This window comes from Pelodiscus sinensis, chromosome 4 (genome assembly GCF_052426305.1).
Source record: "Pelodiscus sinensis isolate ZL-2025 chromosome 4, ASM5242630v1, whole genome shotgun sequence".
Lineage (NCBI taxonomy): Eukaryota > Metazoa > Chordata > Testudines > Trionychidae > Pelodiscus > Pelodiscus sinensis.
Window position 1 is genome coordinate 106,841,911 of NC_143055.1, and position 25,902 is coordinate 106,867,812.

General features: G+C 42.4%; 2 protein-coding genes across 4 annotated transcripts in view; one reads left to right on the forward strand and one right to left on the reverse strand.

Moving 5' to 3' along the window:
- Window positions 1-461: 461 nt before the first annotated feature.
- GAR1 (GAR1 ribonucleoprotein) lies at window positions 462-8,138 on the reverse strand. 2 transcript variants are annotated; one of them, XM_006119281.5, is made up of 7 exons: window positions 7,990-8,138; window positions 5,757-5,977; window positions 5,518-5,672; window positions 3,638-3,697; window positions 2,883-3,021; window positions 1,849-1,923; window positions 462-1,515 (listed from the first exon to the last, which is right to left on the reverse strand). In XM_006119281.5, the coding sequence occupies exons 2-7, from the start codon at window positions 5,968-5,970 to the stop codon at window positions 1,502-1,504; spliced, it is 657 nt and encodes a 218-aa protein (XP_006119343.1). In that variant the 5' UTR covers window positions 5,971-5,977; window positions 7,990-8,138; the 3' UTR covers window positions 462-1,501. The 2 variants fall into 2 exon arrangements, with proteins under 2 accessions (XP_006119343.1, XP_006119344.1); XM_006119282.5 differs by lacking the exon at window positions 7,990-8,138 and adding an exon at window positions 7,590-7,915.
- A 10,580-nt stretch (window positions 8,139-18,718) lies between these two features.
- CFI (complement factor I) overlaps window positions 18,719-25,902 on the forward strand; it is a 38,152-nt gene continuing 30,968 nt past the window's right edge. The window contains exons 1-4 of one of the 2 annotated variants that reach the window (XM_075929717.2): window positions 18,719-19,094; window positions 21,416-21,821; window positions 22,482-22,632; window positions 25,458-25,639. In XM_075929717.2, coding sequence (XP_075785832.2) covers window positions 19,026-19,094; window positions 21,416-21,821; window positions 22,482-22,632; window positions 25,458-25,639 — 808 coding nt within the window. In that variant the 5' untranslated portion in view covers window positions 18,719-19,025. The remainder of the gene's footprint in view (window positions 19,095-21,415; window positions 21,822-22,481; window positions 22,633-25,457; window positions 25,640-25,902) is intronic. The other variant, XM_075929716.2, reaches the window with a different exon arrangement.

Genomic DNA, 25,902 nt, shown 5'->3' on the forward strand with positions numbered 1-25,902 from the left:
CATCCCTACAAAGAACTGAACTAGACATGGAGACTCAATTTACTCTATAATGGAGCAATACCTAAATACATATACAATCTGGGGTTAAGTGACTAATTTAAGGTTAACTAGCAAGACTGTAGCAAAACCAGGAGGTTAATTTCTGTTCCTTGATTTCAAGGCCAGCTGTACTTGATCAGGTTGACACTGTTTCCTCTTATAAACTACAACTACTAGAATTTGAATTAATACTCTATTTGTGCTTATCTATTGTACTTACACTGTAAATTTCTTGAGAGCAGGGACAAGTCTTTTTTGTTCTGTGTTTGTACAGTGCATATGACACTGTATTCCGGGTGCTATGGTAATACAGCATTTCACTATGTATGGCAAGGACTGAAGCATAAATATTTTAGAAGAGTGAACATTAAAAATTATGTATTTACAATAAAATGTGTTTAATATTAATGAGAATATAATGGTATGTTCCATGCCAGTTTATTTTTCTTTCAAGAGGAAAATACTACACAAAACATTCCCCGTTTATTTTGTACACCTTTAATAAAATGTCCCAGTCCCCTGCTGATTATTAAGAAGCTTTTATAAAAATCTTCTTGCATGTTTGCCTGCAGAATAGATTGGCCCAAACCCAAACTCCGAAGAGCCATAATCGATTTTAGCATTCCACTCATCCCATAATGCATCTCATTGGACAGGCTTGCCCAAAACCAGATTCACAGGACAAATACATGCCAGCAGTTTGTGGAATCCTGTGCTCCTTTCTACAATGCTTGTTTTACAGCACACCTGTAAGGGACTAATACTCCTCACTATCCGACACAATCTGGCACAAAAACTGATGTGGCCTATATAAGTACTGATATTAACAATCTTGACTTTCCCAAAAGTTACTGGTCCATTTTTAATTTTAATCAAGATTTCTATAGGAAAGTATAGTGAGCATTCTTTGTTACCCTCCTTTCTTTATACGGTGCATTTTATACAATTTTTTTTATTTTTAAACAAAGACAAATGTTAATATTTTTAAATGATGATACTTGTTAAGCAGGGTGTGCGCCACAGATAGAGCATAATAGATGCAACAATAAAAGGACAGCGAGAACAAGACTTCAGTCATGTATAATGCAGATTCATGTCTGTGCTCTTTTGAGAGTCTACAACTTCTTTTTTACTTCTTCACTGGATCACTTACTTTCAACTTCAACATGAAGTCAACACTAACTAAAATAGATGATCAGAAATGAAGAATATAAAAATATAAAATTTAAAGTCTGCTTAAGATAATTAAAAAACATTCAAGTATATTTCAAGTGAAGAATAAAAAACTGCCTCCAATTCATCAGTGAACACATCATCTTCACGTGTTGATCAGTATCCATTAGTTGTAACAATCCATGTTGGCAAACTATTTTGTCACCTAGATTTCTTTAAAAAGTTTTTTGTTTTTAAACTTTGCAGGTCCACTAGAACATTCAGAAGTTAGATCCAGTAACTCCACTTTTTAACGTCCTCTTCCTGTTTTGAAAGAGAAAAGTGTATATTATACAATTTATGTCATGAAGAAAATGTATAATTTACACAAATATCATACTGAGAAGCTAGCAATTGCAGTATCCATTCTTATACTCCATTTTTGCTGAAGTTAGCTTTGGTCTTACACAGAAATGCAGAAAACTGAACATGGACTAGACAATCCGTTGCAATGTACAGAAATTACCATACAAGTAACTTTTTGCATAAAATGTGTAGAAATGTGCTCGTCTTTGCAAATCTGATGAAGTATTCATTAGCTGTTTTATGGTCCTTAAATTCGTTTTAAAACACCCTGAATTTAAATAGTACTCTTACCCCTAAAACCACGGCCACCACCTCCACCTCTTCCTCCTCTAAAGCCTCCACCTCCTCGTCCTCCTCTGAAGCCACCTGTAAAAAAGCAAGGAATTAAGTTTTCAGAAGTTAGTTTGCAACTCTGTTCTGTACAAAGAATGTAACAAGTTACTGAGCAAAGATCTTCTGCATGACAAAATGCAACTTAAAAATAACTTATTTTGAAAAAGACACCATTTTCAAGAAACCATAACTTTGAAACAAATGTTTTATTTATATGAAACTTCTCAGAAATTATCTACACTTGGAGAAGATGCAAAATAAAGTTTCAGAGCAAATTTTTCTTTGGAGAAACTAGATGTTTGTGTGTACAGAGCCATGTCAGAGAAAAATCAGTCTTTTAAACAGTGACCTAGTTTCAACCTTACTTGTGGAGCAGCTACCACAATGAAATTAAATGTAAAAAATAGAGCTCTACAAATCCATGAATATCCTCTTCATACCCACAGGTATTTGCATCCATAGCTCATTTTTGTGAATACAAATTTTGGATCTTGAACCCTGCAAATTTGTGGATATCTGCTTTATATGGACATGGATAGCCACGGCTCATTTTTGCAGAAACAAATGTTGTATCCGCGCAGGGCTCTAGTAATAGAGATGGAAGCAATCTAGCAAATCATCCAACCCAACACCCCAAAGCAGTTTACCTTACACTATATATTTAAGTATTTTGTCCAACCTCATTTTTAAGTATATTGTGAAATGGGGCTTTTGACATCAACTTTGGGAGAATATTTCATCACCTAATAGATTGTACCCCCGGAATATTATCGCTGGCATTCACCAAGTTATTTTTCTTAATCTCAATCCTTTATTTCTGCTAGGAGTCATACTTCACTTGCTTTCACTGAGGTCTCAAACAGAAAAATATGTTTTAAAAGTGTGTTTCTTTTAAAAATATCTACTGAAATAATACAATTAACTTGAGTGCTTGAATGGCTATAAATTTTTAGTAAAATTTGATGCAACTGTATTTTTAAATAGACACTTACCTCCACCTCTTCCTCCACCTCTACCTCCTCCTCTTCCACGTCCTCCTCCTCTACCACCTCCTCTTGGAGCACCCTTCTCACCTGGAGGCCTTGGCAAAAATCTTTGCAATGGCAACAACTTTGCAGGGTCAATATAAAACTGCAGGAGAAAAATCAGTTAGGCTCAGGAACAGCATGACATGAGGGCAATATTCCCCACTTTCCTCCCTCTTTTCGATACATGCAGATTCTGAGCTTACTTTTTACATCACCGCCATTTTTAACGTCTATTTTGTAAAGAGTGACACCAAACAAAACTTTTAAAAATATAGTTTGTGTCAAGAATTTAAAGTTATTTCTGTAACCGGATTAAGATTTGTGGTTAAAGAAGAGTATATTTTGCAAAGACATGTTTAAAAAAAAAAGTTAGCTAAAAAAAGTGTATGTAAGAGCAGACAGGAAATGAACACAAAATTTTCAAACCATTTAACTATCAGTGCTAACAAAGGACTACTAACTAGAGAAATTAACAGATTAAAGAATTTCAGTGTTATGTAAAAAAGAGAAAAAATTCCTTATATGAGATTATCTGTATATTAAACCAATGCATAACAAAAAAAATACTTTTCACTTAATCTAAAATTACATTTAATTTTGATGTGGTGACAGGAAATTCAGATTATTTAAAGGTTTTTTGGAAATTGTTCAGAATGCTATTTATTCTTCTCTCACTGAGTATCTCAAAATAAGCAATTTTAAGCAATTATGGTACTCACCTTTTGTAATTTTTTAAATGAAGATGCCTTCATGTTCTCAGACAGTTTAACTGAAAAATACTGTTAGTTTTTTTTAAGGACTTTAAAAAGGTACACTCTTCTGGAGAGTATGGACAGATGTTGGAATTCTAAAAATTAGATTATTCAAATCACAACAGGATGATATTTTTTTTCCTTACTGGTACACTTACAATTAATGTAAGAGAAAGATTAAAGAAATATTTCTATTCTTTTTGTTTATTTTGTGCATTTGACAGCATTTTATGGATAGTTTCTTTCTTCCATATTAATGTTTAACCCAGCAACAAACCAACGGGGGGGGGGGAGGAGGGGAGGCTAAATATTACTACAGGTTGGACCTCCTGGTCCAGCACCCTCAGGACCTGAGGGGTCCTAAACCAGAGTTTGCCAGACAGAGATCGATGCTCCCCTGCTGGCTGCCCCACTCCCGGGCTCCTCTCCCTGGAGCTCCCAAGGCTGGGCTCCCACCCTGCTGCCTGTTCGCTGCCACCAGAGGTCCCCGGGACTGGCTCCACTGCCACTGGGGGTACCCCAGGAAAGTCTCCCCTGATGCCACCGGGCCCCGCTCCCGCCAGAGGTTCCTTTGCCAGGGCCATCTGGCTATCCCAGCCCCGCTGCTACTTCGGATTCCCATTTCCCCAGCCGGGGCTCCTAAGCCATCTGGCCCTGCAACTGCCTGGGGTTTCCTAGCCATGGAAGAGGCTCCAATGATTCCACAGGCTCCATGGCAGGGGTGGGACTTCCCATCCCCTAAGTCCCGCTGACACCAGGATTTCCTAACCTGGCCAGGGCTCCGCTGCCTGGCCCAGCCGCTGCAGCGTTCTCATGGCTGGCTGCCACTCCTGGGTCCAGCAACATCACTAGCCCTACCACTCCACAGATGTTGCCAGAGCAAAGAATTCCGGATTTGGGAGTCTCATCAAGCAGTAAAATGTTATTGCATAACCACACATCTGTAGTACAGGTGAACCTCTTTAGTCTGGCACCTTAGGACCTGACCAACGCTAAATCAAAGAATTTGTTGAACTACAGAAGGTCAGTATTGTCTGGCAGAATTACCATTATTTCCACTGTTTTCTGGGCTCTTAAATGACATTTAGGGGTAAACCAGAACTAAATAACTACATAGAACACTGAGATCCAGGACTGGTGGCTGTAAACAAACTCTGTGGGACTGTGGGAAACTTGGTCACACCCATGATAAGTGGACATTTAGTTAACTGAAATAATGCCGGACCATGGAGGATGCTGGACCAGAGAGTGCCGTACTAGAGATGTTCAACCTGTACTTCTATTAGACAAAAGTCAAGAAAAAATTGAGTTTTCTACTCTCTAAAAGAAAAAGTCTCAGGGCTTCTCTAACAGAAAAATTATATCAATACAAGTAAAGTTCTGGATTTAAAGGGATATAATTATGGTGGTAAATCTCCTCTTGGTAGAAATACTTACCCCAACTAGGAATGTAAAATCCTGATTACTCAATTAACTGGTTAAAGGTTAGGTTTACCAGTTAGCTGACTAAGTGGGATCCCAGGTGCGGGAACCACTGCGGCCCAGATGGAATGGCAATGGGGCCGCCTGTCAGCTTGCCTGGCCCTGGGGCTGTGGTAGCCTGCTGGTCCTCGTTCACATCCCTAACCCCAACTTTATATATCTTTTTTTTTTTTTAAGTTTAGCTTATGTGACTTCGGAAAGAGTTTAGAGTAATTTTTTTAAATGACTTCATTATACCAAAATAAACGTCCACACCATATTGGTCTACCAGTTTCACCAGTAAACACTGTCATGTACACATGCCTTATGCAACTCTCCTCAGTAATTAGCACAAGTATCCAGAACTATTTACTTTTGAAGGATACAAAATCTCTTAGCTGCCCAAATATTTCATCCACTTTGCCAATCTGCTCTTTATTATCCAAGTAAACTGGTGCATTGAAATAAGGCACTCTGTTTTCTTCTGTCGTACATTTACAAACAATGTCATCTTCACAAGGATGCATGAACTCGCCCAATACTGCCGTTAAGAAAAAAAAAAAATACTGAAAACTGGAACATTCATTACAAACTAAAATGAATACAATCTTACCATCTAACTTACTAACTACACTTTCAGGAGGTCCTTGGTCATATCCTCTGTTGAAGCCTCCGCGCCCACCACCTCCTCGTCCAAAGCCACCTCGTCCACCACGATTGAAGCCACCTCCTCCACCACGATTGAAGCCACCTCCTCCACCACGATTGAAGCCTCCTCTGCCGCCTCCTCCTCCATATCCTCTGCCGCCACCTCCACCTCCTCTGCCTCTAAAAGACATTTTCTACCTGATAAACAGTCAAGAGAGAGGGGGAAAAAATCCGTCACTTGAAAACCAAAGGTCAAGGGCTCTTCACGACTTACTAAATTTCCAAGTCAGGGAAGACCCCAAGTACCATAAGCTTCATTTGCTGACTTAACATTTATTGATTTGGCTCTTAGCTGAAATACAAGATCATGGATCATCACATATTTCCATCTAAAATTAAAGCTACTGCAAAGTCATTAAACAGAAGGAAAGGCAAGGATTTTAAACCAATACTTCCTAATCATAGTGCTATCCATCTGTATGTATGAGATGACAAACTTTTCTCCCTTCTGTTTTTATGAATGGACATTACAATAGATTTCAGTGATTATACAAATGAACGATTGCCACAAAACAAGAATGAAAGATTTAGCATACAGTTGTATTTTTTGTCCCGAATGTCCCAAAGAGGAATCCTAATTACTCCCAGTATTGCTACAGTCTAAGTAAAGGTTGAGTCTAAGTAAGGGCAAGTTGAGGCAGCTTGTAATTTTCATCTGCCTAGGAAGAGTGAATTTGGGTGTGTCTATACTAAGGATGTTAGATAGCAATTAATTTAATCATTTTAGTGTTACATGATTATTTGATAGTCCCCAAGGGTGGGACCAGCAATCAGTGCACTCTTGGCCCCTACTCCCATGGAGACCCCTGCCACTCCACACTGCTTCCTCTGTATCAGAGGCAGAAGTGTGGGGTGGCAGATGAGAGGTGGTCCGTGAGGAGAGCCAGTTTAAAAAGCTGCTCCCTGCACAGACCAGCTCCCACCTGCAGCCCCACATTGATGCCTCTGATCAAGCGTGGCAAAAATATTGTGGGTGACTGTATCAAAAGCTTTGCTAATGCTGGCACTGGGGCTTTGGGAGGACCAGAAACAACTTATTTGAATATTCATCATTTGCTTAAGCAATATGCAAATGAATGTTACCAGTCCTCCAAAAGTTCGTGAATGGATTTACTAGTCCTCGTGTCAAAAAGTTTGGGAACCCCTGTACCAGCTCATTGCAAAACTACTAACTGCCTTGTCTGTACTAAAACTGTATAACAAGTTAGCTGAATGGAGCTGACACACCTTTACTGGCAGACACAGACAAATGACTTCAGCATATTACACACTGCAGGCTTTTCACATCAGCCTGAGACCAGCTGGGTTGAGGCATTATTAATAACACACAGATGATGAATTATATTCAAAGCTCATTGGGGGGCTCTCTGCAGGAATCTCCCCATCAATACGCAAACAGGCAAACTTTTACAAATAAAAAATGAATAGAGATCCCCTTGAGATGTTCAGAGCCCTACACAATTGCTTAGTCTGCTTATGATTAGCACTGGTTCTATGTTTATTAATCAACACATCCTGTTAGACACAAACTGGACCTAGCCTAAAGGGCCAGCTTAGACACAAGGCGCTGCAGTACTTGTCCACACCTGGGACCTGACTCCAGAACCCCAGGGTTTTCTCCTTTACTCTTCCCAACACTAGCTAGCAGTGGGGGCAGCAATTTGCAGCCACACGCCAGAGCAGCCCTGAGAGGCGGTTGGGTGGAGGGGGAGACGGGCAATGCACGGAGGGAGACCATCCCTTTTCCCACCGGGCTGGAGATGCCAGCAGCTCTAGGGAGCTACTCTGGCCTCATCCCAGGGATGTTACGCCGGCTCCGAAAGTCCTTTCACCGACAAGCACCCGCTTCCTGGGGAACCGTTTTGCGGCCGAGGCGTCCCACACGCGGCTGCTTGTCCGGCTGAGCGTGGCCAGCGCAGCAGGGCTGGGCCGCGGGGTGACCCGGCTGCGCTGCGGCACCCCCGTTGCCAGGCTCGGGAGTAGCAGCCCCGGCCCGGCGGGCAGAGCGGGGGGGGGGGGGGCCCAGCCCAGAGACGGGAGGGGCGGGGCGCGGAGGGGCCCAGCCCAGCGGGATCAGTCTTTAGCCCTGCGAAGCCGTTAACAATGGGCCGGGAACTTCGACCCCGCGTGCAGCCCCCCCAGTCACTCACCCACAAGAGCCCCACGTGGCTCCTTGCACAAGCCCGGCCAGCCGGCCGCTACCGATGTCGTCATCAAACCGCGACCCGCCAAGGGCGCGCGCAACGTGACACCAGCGCCTCTTACCCCGCCAATCCCAGAGGCGAACAGAAAACTCTCCCGTAAAGCAACGACCGGTGTGGATGTTTGGGGTTTTTTTTGCTTTTGCGTCACTTAACACGTTTACGACAGATAGGGAGCCGCGGACGTACGCCTGGACCTCGGGCGAGCTGAGAGTTCCTGCGGCGACCAATAGGAGACACAGTCTGCCTCTTTCCCGCCCCGCCCCCTCGCCTGTGAGTAGCGTCCAGAGAAAGAGTTTCGGCCGCCGACTGGAGTAGGGAGGCGCATGCGCAGGAGTGGTGTTGGTGGTTGCCCGCAGCCTGTCTCGTTCAGCGCTTGCTGCCCGGCTCGCGGGGACGCGTCCACCTGCCATGTGGGCCGGGGGGGAGGGTTCAGGGCTGGAAGCGGCGCGGTGCTGCACACCCGTTTCCAGCCCAGGCAGGGCTACGCTCACTTGGGTGGCTCCCAGCGCCCTGCTGCAGGCGTGGCAGGTCTGCAGAATCTTTGGTGGTGCCCAGCACGCCCTTGCCCCCCCCCCCAATTCACCCACCCACACCCCTAAGCAAGGCTCTGAGTGGGGTGGGGAGGGGTGCGGGCTCCAGGGGGTTGGGTGCAAGTGGGGGGGTCAGGTGCAGGCTGTGGGGTGGAGTTGGAACGGGGTACCGGACCGGTGCAGACTTTAGGGCTATGTCTACGCTGGCGCGATCTTGCACCAAAAGTATGCAAATAAGGCTAAGTGTGAAATACGGCGGAGCCTCATTTACATACCTAATGAGCTGCCATTTTTGCAGAAGAGGCCACGGACCTATATAATTTGCCACTTATGCCTGCATTCAGGTGTAGCTGTTATGCTTTGCATTCACACTGCCCTGCTCCAGAATAATGGGCATGAATATTCTGCCCAGCCTTTTGGAGATTGCAGGAGACACAGATTTGCCCAAAGAATCAAATTGCAGAGCCACTCGGGCTGGCTTCTTCAATGGGTGATTTCAAACTACGCTTCATGTCCCACCTGACATTCTCATAAGCAAACTCTGGAGACTCAGCGTTAACTGTGAAGTGAGGACACAATCACAATCAAAGATACAGTGTCAAGACTGGGCAGGTGCATGTAGTGGGATACCTCAAGGAACTGGTACTAGTTGCTGGTTTCCTTATGGACTCAGATAATGGCACAGAGAAAAACATTTATAAAAGTTGTAGATGACACCAAGCTGGGAGGAGGCATAGGGAAGATACTATTAGAATTCAAAATGATCTTGATAAGTTGGTCTGAAATCAGTAGGATAAAATTCAATAAACACAAGTTTAAAGTGCTGTTCTAAAATTAAATAAAAGCGCAGCTACAAAATGGGGAATAGCTGATAGCCACTAGTACTGCCAAAAAGGAACGGGATTATAGTTAATCACTAACTAAGCACTGGTCTGCACTACAAACTTGTGCTGGTAAAACTGCATCACTCAGTCGTATGGAAAATCCACACCATGAGTGGCACATAACACCATCATAATTCCTGGTTGCTTCCTGGATGCAGGGCGAAGGGGTGTGGGCTGGGACCGGGGTACTCCACTTTCCACCTCTACAGTGAAGTGGAACAACACAGCTGGGACATGGTGATGGAGCAGAGCAGGCTCCTAGGTCACTCTGCTTCCACAGCTCCTGCCACTGTGGTGAATGGGCAGGGGGCTGACTTCTGCTTCCACCCTGAACCACGTTCCTGATTATCTTCTGTGTTGCATCTCTTGGGGGAGGGAGGAATGGGTGTTGGAGAGGGCAGAGTAGGAACGGAGCTTGGGAGAAGTAGTGGAGTAGGGTGGGGACAAAGTAGAGCAGGAAGAGGTGTGGAGCAGGGGCAGGGTTTGGGGAAAGGATGGAATGTGGGGGTGGAACAGCAGGGGCTAGAAGAGTGGGGGCAGGGCATGGGATTACCTGCACCCCTCTAAGAATGGCCCTGCCTATGCTGAAGTGAGGTCTTCTGCCAGCATAGGTAGCATCTTCACTAATCACTACAGCAGCACAAATCAAGTGCTGTGAGGGTAGATGAATCCTGAATATGAGGCAACAGTGTGATGCTGTCACAAAATAAGTTAATTTCATTGTGGGGTAACCAGTTTTGAGCACCTCACTTTAGAAAGGTGAAACTGGAAAGAGTCCAGAGCAACAAAAATGGGAAGAGGTTTAGAAAATGTGACCTATGAGAAAAGGTTGAAATAACTGAGCATCCTTAGTCTATATAAGAGAGGCAGAAGAGGAATATCATAATGTACATATGTAAAAGTTTGTTTAAAAGAAAAAAGTGATCTGTTGTTCTTCATGTTTGCAGAAGGGTTGGACAAAAACTCTTGTCTTCGTTTACAGCAAAGGAGATAAAGGTTCAGGTAAATATTAGGAAAATCCAGAGGTGAAAATCATGTGGTGTGCCCTGGTGTGCTGCACGGATAGGAAGGAGCAAGCCAGTACTGGGGCGCTCCATTGCAGGTAGAGGTGCAGCATGTGATGAGCTCCCAGTTGGACTCCTGGGGCTCTCATGCAGGCTGGTGCCGGTGTCACTACGCTAAGCAGCAGGCAGCATCTGGGGGCACACAATATAGATCAGAGGTTGGGAACCCTTTTTGGGATTGGGGGCTGCTGACCAGTGTTCCCTCTAAGCTGCACCACAGCACAGCTTCACAGGTGATTAATCAGCCCTGCCCAGTTAGCCAGCTCTGAGCAGAGCCCTGAGCCAATGACTAGGCAGGGCTGATTAATCACCTGGGAAGCCGTGCTGCCGGGAAGCTTAGAGCGAACACTGCTGCTGACCCACAGAAAAATCAAGCGGGGCCATACACAAGTAAAAAGCCCTCCCCCCCAAAAAAAACACTTCATTGACAAGACACTCCCCACATTCCCCTAGCACACCAGAACCTAGAGGAGTCCTGCCTAGTACATTTTGTGGGGCAACAGGGGGGACTTCCCAATGCTGGGAGGGAGCCCTGAGCCTCGGGGGCTAGATCCAGGCAAGTGGGGGGCTGCATCTGGCCCCCGAGCCTGAGGTTCCCCACCCCTGCTGTAGACGATGTGTGCATGTTCCCCAGCTGGGCTACTGGTGGGGCTTCTGTGTCCCAGCCTGTGCTGCTGCCTTTCTTTCACTATACTGGCTGGACACCAGGCAGTGCAGGAATGTGCCATCCCTGCAGTATGCAATGCTATGGCCTCTGGGAAGAAGGGGAAGGGAGTGTTAGGCAGTCAACCCAGACCAGCACTGAGTCCCTCCCAGCCCCAAGCCCTAACCCCTGTGCTCCCCCCCCCCTGCATACACACATCCCTCCCCCTATCTTTGCCCTGAGTGCCCCAAACTCCCTTCTACACTCCACCACACTAAAATTGCTTACGGATATTGCTGTATCACAGCCCCTCCCAAACCTATGCCTTGAGCCCCCGCCTTGGTGGGAGGGGGGATTGTGATTTGACAGCACCTGTATGAAATTTAAGTTATTTTCACCCTTGGGAAAAACTTTCTAACTAGAAGTACAAGCAACAAAATAGGTTAACTGGGAAGGATTTAAGAATAGGTCAGACAGACACCTGACAGAATTGGTCTAGGTAGATTCAAACCTGACTCCACTTGGGGGATGAACTAGATCAGTGTTTCTCAATCTTTTTTTTATAAAGTACCCCTTTTTCAAAAAAAAAAAATTATAAGTACCTCCAGTACCTACAGTTTTCAGACACACATATTTTTTTTCAACCATTGCAACACATTTGTTTAAACAACTTAATCATAGCCAGGTGGGCAATGACATTTTTGGGTGTAAAAAGTACAAAAATAATAAAACGCTATAAAACTTAAGATAAAACTTCAGTTTTTTCCAAATTTCAGTTGTGTTGACGTACCCCCGCACTTCTCTCGAGTACCCCTAATGATACTCATACCACTGGTTGAGAAATACTGGACTAGATGACCTCTTGAATTCCTGTCGAGCCCTGCATTTCTATAATTCTAGCACCCTCACAAAGAAATCAAATTAATCTCAAATAATCATATTAACCCAAACATTTGAGGTCATACATTTCTGCTCAGACTGTGTCTCCCAATATTTTTTCTTGCAGTTACATTTTCCTGTTTATAAAAACATGTTCCCCCCTGTTGCTGTTTGAAAGACCCTTACAGGTTAGCAAGGGAATCTGTATAAAGGCCCTGATCCTGCAAGTATACACTAGCAGTGTCACACTGAAGTACCTTTGAACTGTGAAATTCTACACATAGCTAACATCTTGAGTTTTTTCACCTACATCTAAATGACAACAGGTGCTTTGCAGTATTTTGTCTCATCCTGGTTTGAATTTGAATAAAGTTTGGGCTGCTTTTGTATGACACAAGAAAAAAGTTGTATCAGAGCCATAACAGCCTCTGACAAATCTTTGGATGTATGGTAGAGCCCATAACCTTCTCCAATCTCATCGCCAGAACTTTTGCCAATATTTTGATATCATGGTTAATAAGTGATACTGGCTTATCATTGGAATACAGCATAGAATATTTTCTTGGTTTAAGAATAATGGATAATAGAGCTTCCCTTGCATTTAGGGAAGGTGGTCTCCAGAAATGACTCATTAAACAGTTCAAGCATCTTGACTGATCAAAATGTGTTCAAGCATCCTAAGCGGTCAAGATGTGTCTATAGACACATCCAGGAAGTGTCTATAGAACATGGTAGAAAAGCCATCTAGCTTGGGGGCACTCCCTACTTTCATTTTCTTAATTTCTTCAATTAACTTGATCTCCATTAGGAGAACATTAAGTCTTCCACACTGGACACATGTAATTTGCGGTAACGTAATTTAAAACAAAAACTGATGCATGGAAGGGTTTGTTTCCAATTTATACTGATCATTTTAAATATTAAAGAACTCTTTTTTAATATCCTATCTATCTCATACAGCTAGAAGGGACCTTGAAAGGTCATTGAGCCCAGTCCCCTACCCTCATTGCAGGACCAAATACCATCTCTGGCAGATTTGCGCCAGATCCCTAAATAGCCCCCTCAGGGCCTGAACTTACAATGGTGGATTTAGCAGGCCAATGCTCAAACCACTGAGCTATCCCTCCTCCCATAGCTTTAGTTGCATGCAAGTGTATTTTTGTCCCCTTTCCTCTCTCTGTTCTTTTTTAATGTTTTTCATTGTATTTACTTACAAAGGCAGAGAGAGATGTTTATAAGGCAAATCAGCGGATTTTGCAATCTTTCTCTGGTATTTGGAATGATTGAGAAATACAGAAATGAGACATAAATTAGTACAGTTAACTATGTTATTTTAGTTTCTCATATTTTAAACATTTAAGTTGGGCGGTGGCTGGTACTAACAATCACACTGATATGGTAGCAGTAATTCTATTAAATCACAGACTAGAAAACAAGCACACTAACTCATTTTATAAGTAATAACTTTGTATATTGATTTAATGATACTGCTGGATAAAATAATGCAAGGATTTGGGAGTTTAATTTCTTCATAATATTTTCTTTAGTATCTATGCAATGGATTACAACAATTCCTTTGCTAAATTCTGTTCAACCCAGTAAATAATCTACATTTTGAAATGCCATTAGAGTCATCTTTACACCAGAGATTATTACAGTTCATAAGGACACTGAATATTAATGCTGCATAAATTGCTATATTTAAATTACAATATCTGTGGAGGCAAACTAAAAGAAAACCACACAAAATCAAAGTTAAGCCTAATATTCTGTCCTCATTTGGCAATGTATGCCATAACAGTGTAAGCAGGGTCTCAATCCATGCTTCCATTGCAGCCAGCTGGAATGGGAAAGAAATCCTGGGTGTGTTTATGTAAATATAGTTTGCCCCTGCTTCGCTTAGCTGTGTTAGATATTTGGATGTTACAATGGTGTTTTGCTCATTGTAATCAACTTGGCTGATATTGGGTCACAAATTGTGTTAATACTCATAGCAAAGTTTGTAATTATTGTGGGAATACAAAAGAAGAAAGTCTGTGCTTAACCTGGCACAAACTCTCAGTTCAAAGAATGAGATTCTGGGTGTGTGCATGTAAATACAGTTCACTCCATTTGCTTTGGCCTACTAGATATTCAGTGGTTACAATGGTATTTTGCCCACTGTAACCAATTTGGCTGTTGTGAGGTCACAAATTGTGTTAACACTAAATACAGGAATTATGAGATATGATCGGTTCGGTTCTAGGACCGGTTTTGTTCAATATCTTTATTAATGACCTGGATGAGGGGATGGATTGCACCCTCAGCAAGTTTGCGGATGACACTAAGCTGGGGGGAGAGGTAGATTCACTTGAGGGCAGAGATTGGGTCCAGAGTGACTTAGACAAATTGGAGGATTGGGCCACAAGAAATCTGATGAGGTTCAACAAGGACAAGTGTAGAGAGAGTCCTGCACTTGGGATGGAAGAATCCCAAGCATAGTTACAAGCTGGGGACCAACCGGTTAAGTAGTAGTTCTGCAGAAAAGGACCTGGGGGTTACAGTGGATGAGAAGCTGGATATAAGTCAACAGTGTGCCCTTGTAGCCAAGAAGGCTAATGGCATATTAGGTTGCATTAAGAGGAGCATTGCCAGCAGATCCAGAGATGTGATTATTTCCCTTTATTCGGCTTTGGTGAGGCCGCATCTGGAGTATTGTATCCAGTTCTGGGCCCCCCACTACAAAAAGGATGTGGACACACTGGAGAGGGTCCAGCGGAGGGCAACCAAAATGATTAGGGGGCTGGAGCATATGACTTATGAGGAGAGACTGAGGGACTTGGGTCTGTTTAGTCTGCAGAAGCGAAGAGTGAGGGGGGATTTGATAGCAGCCTTCAACTTCCTGAAGGGAGGTTCCAAAGAGGATGGAGAGAGGCTGTTCTCAGTAGTGACAGATGGCAGAACAAGGAGCAATGATCTCAAGTTGTGGTGGGAGAGGTCCAGGTTGGATATTAGGAAAAACTATTTTACTAGGAGGGTGGTGAAGCACTGGAATGGGTTACCTAGGGAAGTAGTGGAGTCTCCATCCCTAGAGGTGTTTAAGTCTCGGCTTGACAAAGCCCTGGCCGGGTTGACTTAGTTGGAATTGGTCCTGCCTAGAGCAGGGGGCTGGACTTGATGACCTTCTGAGGTCTCTTCCAGCTCTATGATCATCAGTTCTTTCAGTTATTGTGGGAATCCAGAAAAGTCATACTGTGTTTAACTTAGTTCAAAAGGAGGGACCTTGTCAGTATAAATACACTTAGATGGACAGAGGCTCGACTTCTAGAGCCCTATGAGATTAAGCTGAGGAAGGCAGGACTCTGAATCAGCAGGCTACATAACCTGCAGGTGTGAGCTATAAGATTGGTGCAATCTGTTTCTCCCCAGTGTTTCAAAGAAAGTCTCCATAAGGAGTCTCTTTTAGTGTTTACATTTACTCCAGTGGATGCTGGATATCTTGTGGCTGGACTGTGTTTTGGGCGAAGAGCTGAAATTAGTGAGGGTGCATCTACACTGTCTACGCAGTGCCAGATTTTCAAATAGACTACCATTCCAACAAGTCCCTCAATCCTCATGGAATGAGGTTTACTGGGATGTCGGAATAGCAAGTCCATTATTTCTATTGCATTTTGAAATAATGGGCATGCTGTTAAGATGCAGAAAATGCTATTTCAGAATACTGGACATATCCCGAAATAGTACCACTGTCTAGTTGTACCCGAGAGTTGAAACCACTAGGTTTGACCCAGAGCCAACTCCACCACAAGCCAGTGGAAGATGTGAACAGCAGCAGCATGATGAGCAGCCAGCAGAGCAGCACCAGAGAACAGCAAGCAAGTGGATGGTAAGTGACCAACAGAGTGAGTAAGATGCCTTCTTACCACCTCTCCCCTCTCCCCAGCTCAGAATGAGAGGTGAACTCTGAGGATGCACCTCTGAACTCTGGGTCTCCCTTGACCAAGACAGCAATTGTGAGTGAGGTTCAGAGAAAGGTTGGGCATGTGAAGGGAACATTTATATTGTGGATTTAAGAACCTGAAAGGGAAGGACACTGCTCAAACTACTTGGGCTGTGACATTTACTCATGGTTTTGGTTATGAACTTTGTGGTCTTTTCCCAAATTAATGCCACGTTACTTCCCTCCCCTTTTATTAAAGGTTTCTTTTCTACACTCATACTCTGTGCTTGCGAGTGGGGAATCATTGCCTCTCAGAGGTGCCAGGGTGTTGTGTGAATTTTCCAGATTACTGGACGGGAGCTCAAGACAGTTCTGTGTTGGATGGATGGAGAGGAATGCCTAGATATTGAACCCAGTCCTGGTTGCTGCTGGCATTACCAGACAGAAGGGTTACAACAGTAATTAATTACAGACTGATGTTGTTTTTGCTCTCCTCTGTTTGCACTAGTAGTGGCAGTTGAAACCCAACAGAATGAAGATGTGAAAGAGAAGGAATGCCAGCTCTACAGTATGAAGCCTACTTCTCTATGGCTCCACACAATTTCTTCTGTATGGGGCTCAAGTATGGGAAGAAAGCAAGCGGAACAGGAAAGCACACACATTAGCATATTTCCCTCAAAAATCTGCAATCCATGATTTCTTACAGCAGATGTTGCAATTCACTGCCAGGGCTGTCATTCAGGTGGTGCTGAAGGCCCAAGGAGGGCAGAGAAACAAAGAGGTAGCTGACGGGAAGTTTTTCAAGTTCCCAAAATGCCTAACACTATGTTGCACATTCACAGTGTGCTTAGTGACTAAAGATGACACCAGGGACTGTAGGATGCTTACCCACACTGCTTTTCTCTTTCTGTTGACAGGAAAGCTAATAATGTGGTCGTGATATGTCAACAATGGGCGGCAGGAAAACAGGCTTGATGAGTTTTCAGTTTTAGAGACTTTTATATGTTGACAACACTTTTGTTGCCAAATCGTCCCAATGTATACATAGCCTTACATATCTCTGAAAGTCATGCCCTTGCTTTGCAAGGTTCTTCCTGCTAAGAACTGTGAGCCCTTTCCTTTGGAACAATTTAGCATAGTCCTATTTTTCTGTATTTCCACAAAACTACAATATTTAGCTGGTATTGGGTCACAAATTAAGTTGATTATAATGAGCAAAATACCACTCCATCTGCTGACTGATTAATACATCTAAGCAAAGTAGGAGCAAACTGTATTGACATAGATACCCCCAGGGTATCTACCCCCTTTCAATTGGCTTTAGTGGAAGCATTCCTTCAGATTCTGCTTACACCACACTCAAGAACTGGACAGGGAAGGTAGCATCTGAAGAATAAAGAAGCACCTGAGGAACAGGGCAAAGCATCTGGGATGGATGGGGTGGAAATAATGTATCTCAGAGTTCCCCAGACTTGGAGGGCTACTGCCGTCTCTGCAGCCCCCTGGCCCTTTACTTTAAAGGAAGCATGAGAAGAAAACTCCTTAGCTTTTTTAAGGAGTGGAAGGAGAAATAATTTTAAATGTATAAACATCTGTGAGGGATACGTAACTACACCCCAGGAAAGTTAAGTTCTGTGTTGAGAATGGACAGCAGTGTTGCAAGCTTTCGACTCCTAAGTGAAGGTAAGTCTCCATCCCCTTCATGCAATTGTCATCGCTGAGACTGCCAACAAGAGTGCCATCTGGGACAGGGTCAATTGCCCTTTAAGAATTGTACTAATATCAGTTCATTTCATATAAGCTATCAAACTGTCACTAGTGGTAATGACCTAGGCTGGAGTCAAATAGGTGACCGAGAGGTGATTTTTAGAAGTACAAAGGAAACCCTTGTCTCTGACACCTGCCTCCTGAACACAAGTGACCAGAGAACTCCAAAAGTTGTCTGAAATGCAGCACTTTCTTGAAATGAAAGGAGGAATCAGTCAACACAATGCTCTTCAGAATGCTGCTGCTCTGGCTCAGGATGCTAGAACAAACAACTGTTTGAGGTTCAGTGATCACTCAGGCTCTATTTATACTGTAATCATAAGGTATGACTGTAGCTCAAGTAGGCATACCCAGCCTATAATTTCCCAGATTCTCTTTGTTACTCTTCTGAAAGGTAGGTACTATGTTTGCCCTAACTCCAGATCTCTGGGACCTCACCCAACTTCCATGAGTTCTCAAAGATCACTAATTGTTCTGAGATTGCTTCAGTTTAAGTACTCTAAGTACTCTATGGTGAATTTTGTCTGGCCCTGCTAACTTGAATACATCAGACTTATCTAAATATTCTTTAGCCTGTTCTTTGGTGAACAAGCCTGTCTTTTTTTTTCTGACCACCTACATGTTATTTAAATAAAGAGAGTATACTTATGAATAGCTATTATTTGCAGCTTTTTGTAACATGGGGTAACTTGTGCTAAAGGATAGATTTTCTTTGGTTTTATTTTGATTTTAGTGTTCCAAGGAACTGGCACTCCCATAATAAACCACACAATAAACACATGCTTTCACCACTTGCCAAACAGTTAAGCAATGTGTACTGAGCAAAATCTTAAATTACAAAAATGCAGTTCTCTGTACAACCTGGTGTTCCTCCTTTTAATTTCTCCAGTATATCTCAAAAGGAGGCACATACATAGAAATAGCTAACAGCTAGTATGGGAGCAGTGGAAGCAGCCTGAGCATTTCAGCGGAATTATTTGGCAAAAGTCAATAATGGGACGAATGATTGTGAATTGGGGCATGGAAAAGTGAACTCCTAATGGGATCCTCCTTTTAATCATTTACTTTAAAGACTTTACTTTTGTTATCTGGTATTGCAGTTACGGTAAAACCCGTTAGATTGGGGTAGGATTTTTATGAAGAGTTCAAAACTGAATGGAGGTTCTTGCACTTTATTTCTAAACAACCTTTTTAAATATTTTACCAATGGTTAAAAATTAATCACAGACAAATACCGAAGGCTAAAAAGAATCAGACACCAAGAATTTCCTGTAGCAAGACAGACAAAAATTCATCATGAAATTATTACTAGTACTATTACTCTTTGTTTTTTCATGGTCCTTCTTTTGTATTTGTCATTCCCAGGTAAGAATTTACTTTATTTTAAAGAAGTGATTCCTCTATATGTTTCTTTAAACAGTAGGCGGTGAAAATGTTAATTTTTAAATGTTTTCCTTTAGTAGTATCCATGCAATTTTTTAATCCAAATGTGAATACTTTAATTGTGATATGCATTTTTTATGTAATTACTGTAATTGGAAATATATGGAAGTAAGCTTCTGAAAAAGGTATTTTAAAGAAACATCACTGCAATTATAGTCCCAGACCCAGTCCTGGAAGGACCTCTTAAGGGGCTTCAGAGTCTGCCTACCCTGCATCAATTGCAGGTTTTAGAGCCTAGATAATCAAATTCTGCTGTCTTCATTTGGTTTATACTCAGGCAAAACTTCCAGTGGAGTAAAAGAAGTTATGCCCGAATAAGGATTGCAGGATATGGTTCTTAGGTTGCCCTGTACATTTAAAGGCATAATTAATTGAATTGAATTGAATTACTGGCCTGAGAATAGCAGGAAATATGCAATATGATTACAAAACAGGGTAACCTTTTTGGATGAAATTCCAGCCCCTCTGAACTCAACGGTAAACCACTCATCAGCTCCAATGGGGTCAGGATTTCACTCTTAGTACTTTAGACTTGAAGGGTGCATCTAGACTGTCAAGATTTTGTGCAAAAGCTCATGCTTTTGCGCAAAATCTTGCCGCCTGTCTACACTGGCCACAAGTATTTGCGCAAGAACATTGACTTTGTACTGTACAAAATCAGTGGTTCTTGCGCAAATACTACGACGCTCCCTCTCAGGGAAAAGTATTCTTGAGCAAGAGGATCCAGTGTAGACAGCCAAGTTAATTTCTTGTGCAAGAAAGCCCAATGGCTAAAATGGCCATCAGAGCTTTCTTGTGCAAGAGAGAGTCTACACTGTCACTGATGCTTTTGTGGAAAAGCAAATCTTATGCGCAAAGGCACATGCCAGTATAGACGCAGTCTTGCGCAAATACTTTTAACAGAAAAACTTTTCCGTGAAAAGTATTTGCGCAAAATCATGCCAGTCTAGACGCAGCCCAACTGTATTGATCTAATAGACACATTCAAGGTTGATAGTCCCTTTGGTTTATCTTTTTTACGCGTGAAAGTGCCATGCATGCAAATTTATGCTTTAATATTTTTTTTCTTAAATAATAACAAGCAAATAAAAGCACTTCATGAGAGTGAATTTTCATTTTCAAGTTTCCAAAGAGCTGTTATAAATAATTATCACTTCAGTGAACCTAAACTAAACCAAAAAGTTAAGTGTAGTCATTGTTTTTTCTTTATTGTTTGCTTGCCTGAGGCTCTTTAAAAATATTTGCAAGTGACTTTTAAAATGAATCAAGTTAGGTCAGTAAGAATGTTTCTAAGCATGCAGCTGCAGACTTTTAATTACAGTTTATTGTAAATCCCACTATTTACAGTTTGTACCTTCCAGGACCTGACCTGTCCCAAACCAGGGAATTTGCCAGACCAGGGGAGGTCAATGCCAGCCTCTCTGCTGCCACCAACTGCAGTGCTCCATTCTGATGGCAGCAGAAGGTCCAGCATTGACTGAGCAGGCATGGGGAGGAAGCAGGAGATTTAGGAAGAAGCAGGATGGCTGTGGAGTCCTGAATCTGGGGGATAGAAGCACAGCTCTACAAAGCATACTGAGCCCCGTAGTTGCTTGGCTGGTTATAGGTAGGGCTGTGCTCTTGGCCCCCTACCACAGGGCTCCACAGCCACCCCGCCTCTTCCTCTGAGGACCCCCCGATCTCTGCTCCTCCACCTTCCCTGAGGTTGAGTGCTGCAAATGAGCTATTTGCTCTGCTCTGGAAGCTCTAGGACGGCAGGCAAGGAGTTTCTGAGTGGAGGAAGCAGGTTTTTCCTTCTGAATGCTCCAGCCCTGGAGCATCCACAGGGATGCTGGAACTCAGATGTGGTCAGAAGAGGGAAGTCTGGACTATAGAGGTCCGACCTGTATCTACAATACCAGTATTTGAATTTAAAGCATTAGTTTAAAAATTCTATACTCCAACATGTTGAAAATTCGAGGGCTGTTCGAAGGAAATCAGAGAGAACACAATTCACCCTGCATGAAAGGTCTAAATTGAAAGAGAAGAGGAACAATCAAACCCTAGAAAAATAAGAGGTGAGATCAAGGATACTACTACAAACAATGGAAGATAGAAACACCCTAGGAATAAGTTAGTAATGGGCCTTATCTAACACCCAATTGGAAACAATGGAGGAACTTTCAGTGGACATTGGATTGGGCCATATATATCAGTTGATTTGCTACTTAGTCTTACTCGATTTTTTATTTCGTGTCTTGCAGCACCAATTTAGACACGACGAAGATGACGTTCAGCAAGAGAGGTCTCCGATAAAAGAATCTAAGGAAGTTCAGCAAGAGAGGTCTTTGATAAAAGAATCTAAGGAAGTTCAGCAAGAGAGGTCTTTGATAAAAGAATCTAAGGAAGTTCAGCAAGAGAGGTCTTTGATAAAAGAATGCTTAAATAATAAGTACACACATAACTCTTGTAAGAAAGTTTTCTGTAACGCATGGCAGAGATGTGTTGGAGGAAATTGTATTTGCAAGCTTCCCTACCAATGCCCAAAGAATACCACCTCTGTTTGTTCTACCAAAGGAAGGACATTCCATAATTATTGTCAGCTAAAGGCCTATGAATGCCAGCACCCACAAGAGAAGTTTCGGAGTAAATCAAGATGCATGACTTCAGGTATTAAAATATCCTTTTCCAGAACTATATTATTAACTGTGAGGTGTCTGGTGAATACTTAACTCTTTACTCTCAGACCGTCTGATCATTTACTTGAAAATTGTGAATGTGAAGCTGCAAAAGAAAGTAATTGAAAGTAGGCAGTATTTGTTGATACTCATCAAATAAATCAAATAATTGACAGTCTCATCTACCTACATTCCTGACAGCTCAGTCCTGCTTCTATGGTAGACAATTGGATTTTTCATTATTTACTCAGTGGGAGCAGAATCTGGCTGCTGGCTCAAAGTGTCATTGCTGTGTCATCAGATGTCCCATAATTGTTGGTATTTCATGCTAATAAGAGCCAGCATTTGTGTGGAAAGTTTTTCCAAAGATCTCAGAGCACTTTACAATGGTGGGAATCGTTATCCCCATTTTACTGAAAGGGGAAACTGTGATATATTGAGATAAAGTGACTAGCCGAAAGTCACAGCCAGCCAGCAGAAGAGTCAGAAATAGTAGTATCCTGGGCCTAGATTCCCCATCTGGTGCCCTATCCACTGATACATTTTCCCCTCCATATGAATGTTACTTACCTACAGGTTCTAACATAATGACGTTATTATTTCTATGGTTGCCTTTCATCTGATATACTTTTGTAATAATTTTTTTTTTTAGAAAAATTTGAAGTTTCTTTGGACTATGCAAATTCACAATCAGAGGGTCTTATTCAAGTGGAGCTTGTGAATCATACTGAGAAGTTATTTGTATGTAACGAGTGGAGTATGAATGAAGCAAATGTTGTCTGTGTACATCTTGGTTTTACAAAGTAAGTTCTTGGAGGGAGTTCATATAATTAAATGTTTATGAAAATGCATTACTGCTTACTAGTGGCCCGCCTCCGGTTAGTCATGCGACTGGGCAATCATGGAGAGTATATCAACTGTAATCTTTCCATAAGGGTTATGCAATGGGTTATCTGAGGGTAAAAGCCAAGCAATTTCTATCCTGGTAATCTAGTATATTACAAATAACCGTTACACACTTTCTATTCAAATTATACATTTTTTATTGAAAATATCATTAATTGAGGACTAATTTTTAATAACAACAACAACAACAACAAAGAAAAACACTGGGATACATGGGAATTATCTCTCTACACTCTCTTAGGGACAACATCCAGATGTGTCATCTCAGAAAGAGTTCTGGGAAATAATTGTAGTCAGAGAAGACATCATTTACTGCATCTTTTTATAGGGCACAGCTTCTTTCATTCCTGCCAGCTGTGCTCCACTGGTCAAAATATTCGGGGCTCAGCCAAGGCTCAACCTACTCCCTGCCCTCTTTACCACCACCCAGCCCTCTGGCAAGTATACAGAGCCTGCTTTCCGCTCTGAACCCAGGTTCATGGTCTGGGTTATCCCAGCTGAGATATGTAAGAGCCAGCCTCATACTCCTGTGCTTCCTTACATGGCCTCAAAGAGGCAAGTGATAATTTAAACATGTGTGAGGGCTGGACCTCTTGCTGGAGTACCTCACACCATCTCTGAGACTGGGGTTTAATTTCTAGTCCTGGTCTTTAACTCCTCAGACAGCACAGGCCTTGTGCAAAGACAGAGCACTCAGTCCTAGGTAGGGCATAAATGCCTGACATGACCAGGGCAAGACTTGCTGGTTACTTATTTACTTGATGCAGATTTCCTGCATGCATGATAGAGCACTGTCAAAGCTGTTCCCCACTCTGGCACTCTGAGTGCAGACAGTGGGAGCCTCCACAAGACTTTAAAAATATCTTGTCACTAAATGATTGTCTTTAAAAGATCCCGAAGCTCCCTCACCTTAGACTGGTATTTCTGTCCCCACCCCAATACAAAAACTCCTTTGAGAATCCAGGAAGGCACGTTTGGGAATTCCTTGCTGTGGGTTACCCTCAAGCTCTTTAATCCTCTTTAAAATAAGGGATAAGGGATCTTTTGGAAAAGGCTTTATTTTCCGAAAGATCCGCGTCTAGACTGGAGCTTTTTTCCAGCAAAGCTCCGTGCCGAAAAAAAGTGGCAGCCATTTTTATGCTAATGAAGCGGGGGAGATTTAAATCATCTTTGGAAAATCGTGGGAGACAGGAAAGATTCCAGACGACTGGGAAAGGGCAAATATAGTGCCCATCTATAAAAAGGGAAATAAGAACAACCCAGGAAACTACAGACAGTTAGTTTAACTTCTGTGCCAGGGAAGATAATGGAGCAAGTAATTAAGGAATCATCTGTAAACACTTGGAAGGTGGCAAGGTGATAGGGAACAGCCAGCATGGATTTGTAAAGAACAAATCATGTCAAAACAATCTGATAACTTTCTTTGATAGGATAACGAGTCTTGTGGATAAGGGAGAAGAGGTGGATGTGTTATACCTAGAATTTAGTAAGGCGTTTGATACAGTCTCGCGTGATATTCTTATAAATAAACTAGGCAAATACAACTTAGATGGGGCTACTATAAGGTGAGTGCATAACTGGCTGGATAACCGTACTCAGAGAGTAGTTATTAATGGTTCGCCATCCTGCTGGAAAGGTATAACAAGTGGAGTCCTGCAGGGGTCTGTTTTGGGACCGGCTCTGTTCAATATCTTCATCAACAATTTAGATATTGGCATAGAAAGTACGCTTATTAAGTTTGCAGATGATACCAAGCTGGGAGGGGTTGCGACTAATCTGAAGGATAGGGTCATAATTCAAAATGATCTGGACAAATTGGAGAAATGGTCTGAGGTAAACAGGATGAAGTTTAATAAAGAAAAATGCAAAGTGCTCCACTTAGGAGGGAACAATCAGTTTCACACATACAGAATGGGGAGTGACTGTCTAGGAAGGAGTACAGCAGAAAGGGATCTAGTGGTTATAGTGGACCACAAGCTGAATATGAGTCAGCAGTGTGATGCTGTTGCAAAAAAAGCAAACATGATTCTGGGATGCATTAACAAGTGTGTTGTGAGCAAGACACGAGAAGTCATTCTTCCACTCTACTCTGCGCTGGTTAGGCCTCAGTTAGAGTATTGTGTCCAGTTCTGGGCACTGCATTTCAAGAAGGATGTGGAGAAATTGGAGAAGGTCCAGAAAAGAGCAACGAGAATGATTAAAGGTCTAGAGAACATGACCTATGAAGGAAGGCTGAAAGAATTGGGTTTGTTTAGTTTAGAAAAGAGAAGACTGAGGGGGAACATGATAGTCATTTTCGGGTATCTAAAAGGGTGTCATAAGGAGGAGGGAGAAAACTTGTTCATCTTGGCTTCTGAGGATAGAACAAGAAGCAATGGACTTCAACTGCAGCAAGGGAGGTTTACGTTGGACATTAGGAAAAAGTTTATAACTGTCAGGGTAGTCAAACACTGGAATAAATTGCCCAGGGAGGTTGTGGAATCCCCATCTCTGGAGATATTTAAGAGTAGGTTAGATAAATGTCTATCAGAGATGGTCTAGACAGTATTTGGTCCTGCCATGAGGGCAAAGCGCTGGACTCAATGACCTCTCGAGGTCCCTTCCAGTCCTAATATTCTATGATTCTACAAGAGGGAAACCAAGTCATTGCTGCACAATCACTGAGTATGAATAATTCTCTGTGCAATAATATATTTTGAGATTTTTATTTGAATCTTGACAGAGGTGCTGAACATCATGAAAAAATGTTTGCAGTTCCAGAATCTGCCTCAACTTCAAGTCAGTGTCTTCATGCTACTTGCAGAGGGCTAGAGACTAGCCTGGCGGAATGTGCTTTAATTAAGAGACCAAATGTTAATAGTAACAGGACTGTTGCTAGCATCGTGTGCCATACAAAAGACAGAGGTTGGTAAAATGTGTCTTTTTTTTAAAAAAAAGAAGCTAAGTAGAATGTTTTCAGTTCAAACACTGCATCAAATTAGGAAGTTACAGTCTTGCCTATCAAGTTTGGTATCACAGGCACTGCCACTTCTAACTGTAGTTGCATTTTTCTAGTCTTCTAAATAATTTTCAGCCTCTAGGTAGCTTAAAAAAGGAAAATAAGTTATCTTCTTCCCTAAAATACTTGGTTAAAATTTCACAAAGAAAACCATGGGAAAACGTCGTGC

Coding starts and splice junctions, on each gene's coding strand:
- GAR1 (XM_006119281.5), bottom strand. CDS start 5,970: ATGTCTTTTAGAGGCAGAGGAGGTGGAGGTGGCGGCAGAGGATATGGA. Junction 3,698..5,517: donor TTGGGCAGCTAAGAGATTTT/GTATCCTTCAAA, acceptor AAAAACTAACAG/TATTTTTCAGTTAAACTGTC. Junction 3,022..3,637: donor CATTTAAAAAATTACAAAAG/GTGAGTACCATA, acceptor TTTCTCCTGCAG/TTTTATATTGACCCTGCAAA.